Source organism: Talpa occidentalis, unplaced genomic scaffold (genome assembly GCF_014898055.3).
Source record: "Talpa occidentalis isolate TD23 unplaced genomic scaffold, MPIMG_talOcc4v2.1 talOcc4.10, whole genome shotgun sequence".
Classification (NCBI taxonomy): domain Eukaryota; kingdom Metazoa; phylum Chordata; class Mammalia; order Eulipotyphla; family Talpidae; genus Talpa; species Talpa occidentalis.
Window position 1 is genome coordinate 88,454,552 of NW_023600993.1, and position 4,719 is coordinate 88,459,270.

General features: G+C 41.9%; 1 protein-coding gene across 1 annotated transcript; it reads left to right on the plus strand.

Annotated features, from left to right (window-relative positions):
• The first annotated feature begins 593 nt into the window (after nucleotides 1-593).
• On the plus strand, nucleotides 594-4,030 carry DEFB127 (defensin beta 127). The gene is made up of 4 exons (XM_037501613.1): nucleotides 594-642; nucleotides 2,353-2,574; nucleotides 3,753-3,819; nucleotides 3,973-4,030. Exons 1-4 carry the CDS (start codon nucleotides 594-596, stop codon nucleotides 4,028-4,030), a joined length of 396 nt encoding a protein of 131 aa, XP_037357510.1.
• Nucleotides 4,031-4,719: the final 689 nt, after the last annotated feature.

Genomic DNA, 4,719 nt, shown 5'->3' on the forward strand with positions numbered 1-4,719 from the left:
TGCCCTTTTCAGAAATGAAGAGGGCAGAAATGAAATTTTGCTTGTAGTCATCTTATTATAACTCCACCAGTGTACATTGCTTATCTGTGAGTAATTAAATTTATATCGGACATGGAGATTAAAACTGGTTACCATCTGGACTGACTTGAGTGATCGATACAATACCCAGAGATCTCACAACACCCAGGCTTGGCTGAATGCAGTAAATAAAATAAGTTTCGTTATTTATTGCATATATTGCCTTATTCCTTCTTAGAAGGGATTTCATGTCTTCCCTGGTTTAGCTGGGGCAGACAGCCAAAGCAGAGAAATCACAGATTCTTCTCATCAGCAGTTTACAGTGACAGACTGGCACTAGGTATGATGGGAAGGAACATGTTGGTCTCTGAATTACATGTGGGGCTATAGTGGTTAACCTCAAATTTCCTGTGCCTGCCTACATGAGGCAAAACCCACAGTTCAGAAGTTTTGGGGGCACACTTCATATCATGCCCTCTGTTCTGGTTTAGTGCATAAGAACCCAGGTTCCTGAGGAAGGTGGCACAGTGTGCAATTCACTGGACGAACAACATTGGCTACCACCTCCTCTGGCCATGAGGCTACTCTTGATCATTGCAGTTCTGTTGCTCCAGAAGGCCACAGGTAATGCCAAGCTGTCCATTCAAATCAACAATGGGTTGAAGTATTTCTAAGAACCCAGAAGAATTTCATAATTCACAGTAGGAGATAGGGCCCTAAGGATGGCCAACATCCATCCAACATAATCAGAAAGTCTTTCACTGAAGCCTTCTGTCATGGTACTGCTCTTTGAAAGGAGAGTCTAAGTTCCCTCTGGGATGTAAGGAGAGTCATAGTTCCCTCCGGGATGGTCTCACTGTAGAAAGGAATGAGCCCAATGTCTAGGGATGCCCCAATTTTCTTTGGGTACGGTTTTACTCTGGCAACTAGTCATATCTTCTTCTACTCCTCTGCGTGTGTGTGTGTGTGTATGTGTGTGTGTGTGTAGTAGAAGTACGGACTTCAGAGTCAGGTTTGAGAACTTTGCCAACTTTGAATAAATGAGAAAGATTCTCTGAGCCTCAGTGTCCTCATTTGTGGAGAGTGGCATGGCTCTTGGGGACTTTATTAAATGATAAAATACTTATTAAACATCCAGCAGAGGGCTTGGCACCTACTAAGAACTTAAAAATTAGCTTTCTCTGCCCATTCAAAACCAGGTCTCTTACATTTGTCCCTTACTTTAGGAATAATAACCTGGGGTTGGAGGCAGCATTTTTATTATTAGTTTTTGTCCTCTGGGGTCCATTTCAGGGTATTGAACAAACCTGGAACATCCTCTTAGATCACTGGAATCCTGGATTACTAACTATCAAAGAAGGAAAGGTCTGAGAGTGAACATGGGAGGAAGCCTCACCTCTGGGGATGGAGGGAGAATGAGGGGCCATGAAGGAATAAAGCAATCCAAGACTTACTGGCTTTGGATGAAGTGACTCTGAAATATTTTGACAAGAAGTCAAAGGAAGATCTGCATTAGCAAAAGTGTACAATGCTAATAATTAATAGGGAAGAGAGAGCCTCCCCGGTGGCGCAGCAGGTTGAGTGCAGCGCTGTGAAGCTGTCCGCAGCTTCTGCAGCACGGATTAGATTCCTGGCCGGCCAGGGAGATACCCATATGGCGCGGCACACCTCTCCTGTCTCGCCCACTGCTCCCCTCAGCAGTGTTTTCGGTTGGTCTGCCTGTTCTGTTTCCGGCTCTGTCTCTGGTGAATCCTCTCACCCTCCCACACCTCTGGGCTGTACCCTATTTCTTGTATAAATAAATATATCTTTTAAAAAATAGGGAATGAAGATTATTCAGAGAAAAAATACCTGACTGGAAAAGTAGAAAGTCACTTTGACCATAGTGATGAGTCTGAAGTCAGGAGCATAGCTCAACCACACATTGATTCATAGAAACAAATTCTTATTCTCTGCACCTTAGAAGTAGGGCAGTGGTAAAGAAGGGGAGCTCTGGGAGTGTTCAATTAGTGGTAAGTTTGCTGAGGTTTCCAGATGGAGCACAGTGCCTCAACTTGGAAAAAAAGTATCCAACTCCTTCATTTTTCCAAAGAAAATCTGATGCTTTTGACAGAGTCCATCATGTGCTGGAGACCCAAAACTTAGAAGAGAAAATATGAGTGATCAGTTAGACATAAACATTGAGGTTTACCTTCTAGGAGAATCCTCGATAGGATATAGAGGTATATGTCCAGTGGCTCCCCCATATGCCTGATCCCTCTGTCTTCTTCCTGACCAAAGCTGCCTTTCAGTTTCAAACACTGATCTTGGCTTATTGTTCTTTTATGTGCACAGTAACTGAACAACTTAAGAAATGCTGGGGTGAATATATACAAGGACACTGCAGGAAAATTTGCAAAGTAACTGAAATACGTAGAGTGCTATGTGAAAATGGGAGATATTGTTGCCTCAATATCTTGGAATTGGAAGAACGTAAAAAAATTACGAAGCCACCTCGTCCAAAGCCACCGACATTTGCATACACATTTCCTCAAAATGAGTATATGTACACGGAAAGTAAGTTAAACACCATGACAAATTCTACATAAATCAAGTACAATTTTTTGTTCATTTCTTTTCAACCTCCTTCAAGAAACTAAGGTGAAGAGATTTACATCTTCTTCCTGTTGGTTCCTCCATCCCCAGAATGACCTTAAAGCAGATTCTAATAAAGCTCATTGCCAGTCTTCTGATTCATTTGTTGTTTCATCAGAAATTGAACATTCCATATGCCAAGTAATAAACTGATAAGGACAATTCAGGCCCGTTGAGAAGGAAATGTAACCACTGCACTAAAAAATCTATAACAAGGAACAAGAAACTCAGAAAAGTAGGGCCTCCCTGGTGGCGCAAGAGGTTAAGCACAGCACTATGAAGCTATCTGCAGCCTCTGCAGCACGAGTTCGATCCCCGAGCTACCCACATGGCACAGCAGACCTCTCCTGTCTTGCCCGCTGCTCCCCTCAGCAGTGTATTTCAGTCAGTCTGCCTGTTCTGCTCCCCACTCTGTCTCTGGTGAATCGTCTTTCTCACACACACCCCCTCACACCTCTGGCCTGTACCCCAGTTCTTGTATGCATAAATAAATAAATATTTTTTTAAAAAAGTGAAGCCTAGTGTTCAGAGAACATTCATGAGGGCCTTTAGGATTAAAGTGGTGCATTGTCAGATGCGTAAGATTTTAACAGGTGAGAGTTAGAAAAGGCAGTCTGTGTGAGCATAGTGAAATCAACAATGAAAGGAAATTGGGAAAGACAGGACTTTTCAGGAGAATCTACAAATACTTTGGTTTAAGAGTAGAGTTTCAGGGGGGGAGAGGTGGCGGGGAAAGGAGAAATTGGGGTCAAAATAAGGGGGTTGCAATTGTATGGGGAATATAAAAATAAAATTAAAAAAAAAAGAAATACTAATTTTTCTAGCTGTCACATTAAAAAGTGAAAAACATAAGGAAAAAAAAAAAAGAGTAAAGCTTCCAAAGTTGAACCATGGGGAAGTCCATTTTTTTTAGTACCTTTGTAAAAGCAGTGAGTTGGGAAAATAAAGAGGAAGAGGAGTAGTACTCCAGTACTGTGGAGCTCATTATATAAGGTGAAGGCAAACATTAATACTTGACTCTGAGACAGAGGTTTTTAGTTGCTTCTTTGTTGCTTTTCTTGTTGTTTTATGTGTTACCCTAATAATACATCCTTTTGAAGATTGGAGCCCTTTAAAGTCTGGAGAAAATGTAAAGAACCTCGGAATTGGTCTGAATTGCAGTGTAAGGTGAGGTTTTGTTGCTGTCTTGATATGCATGACATTAAACATGAAACATTTCTTTCCCAACTACATTCTTCCTTATATCATTTCACCACTGTAACATCTACCACTAACTCGTGGTATGCATTCTCTTAATTATCCTTTTATCTCCTGTTCTAGAACTAGGACAAGGAATGTACAAGATAAGCCTGAAGTGTCTTATAATGTCAGGAAGTAAGGAAATGCTTTAAAATTCAGCAGGATGGGGCTTGTTAACAGCATCCAGGAGTCACTTTGAAAGAGATTCTAATGGCCAAAGGTCATCTACTTCCTCTTCCCAAATCTAGTGACCTTGCTACCTTTGCTCTTTCCCCTCCTCCAGGGCCCTCTTAGAGGAAAAGCAGACTGTGTCTTCTCTGCCTGGGAATATGGTGTGACTGGGACTGAGGTAGCTCTCTGAAGCTGGAAAAATGCCCTGAGAAATACAGGGTTGTTTTTTTCTGGAACTGTAACCTAAGAGAAGTATCTCTTTTTTTTTTTCCCTCAAAAAGTGGGAAAAGGTATGGGGAATATAAAAATAAAATTGAAAAAAAAATAAAGCATTAAAAGAAAAAAAGGAGCAATGATGCAAAAAATAAATAATAATAAAAAAATTTTTAAAAAGGAAAAAAAAGTGGGAAAAGGACCTCCCTGATGGCGCAAGGGGTTAAGCACTGCACAATGAAGCAATCCACAGCCTCTGCAGCACGAGTTCAATCCCCGGCCGGCCAGGGAGAAACCCACATGGCGCAGCAGACCTCTCCTGTCTCACCCGCTGCTCCCCTCAGCAGTGTACTTTGGTCAGTCTGCTGTTCTGTTCCCTGTTCTGTCTCTAGTGAATCCTATCAAACCCCCCCATTTCTGGCCTATACCCCAGCTCTTGTATGC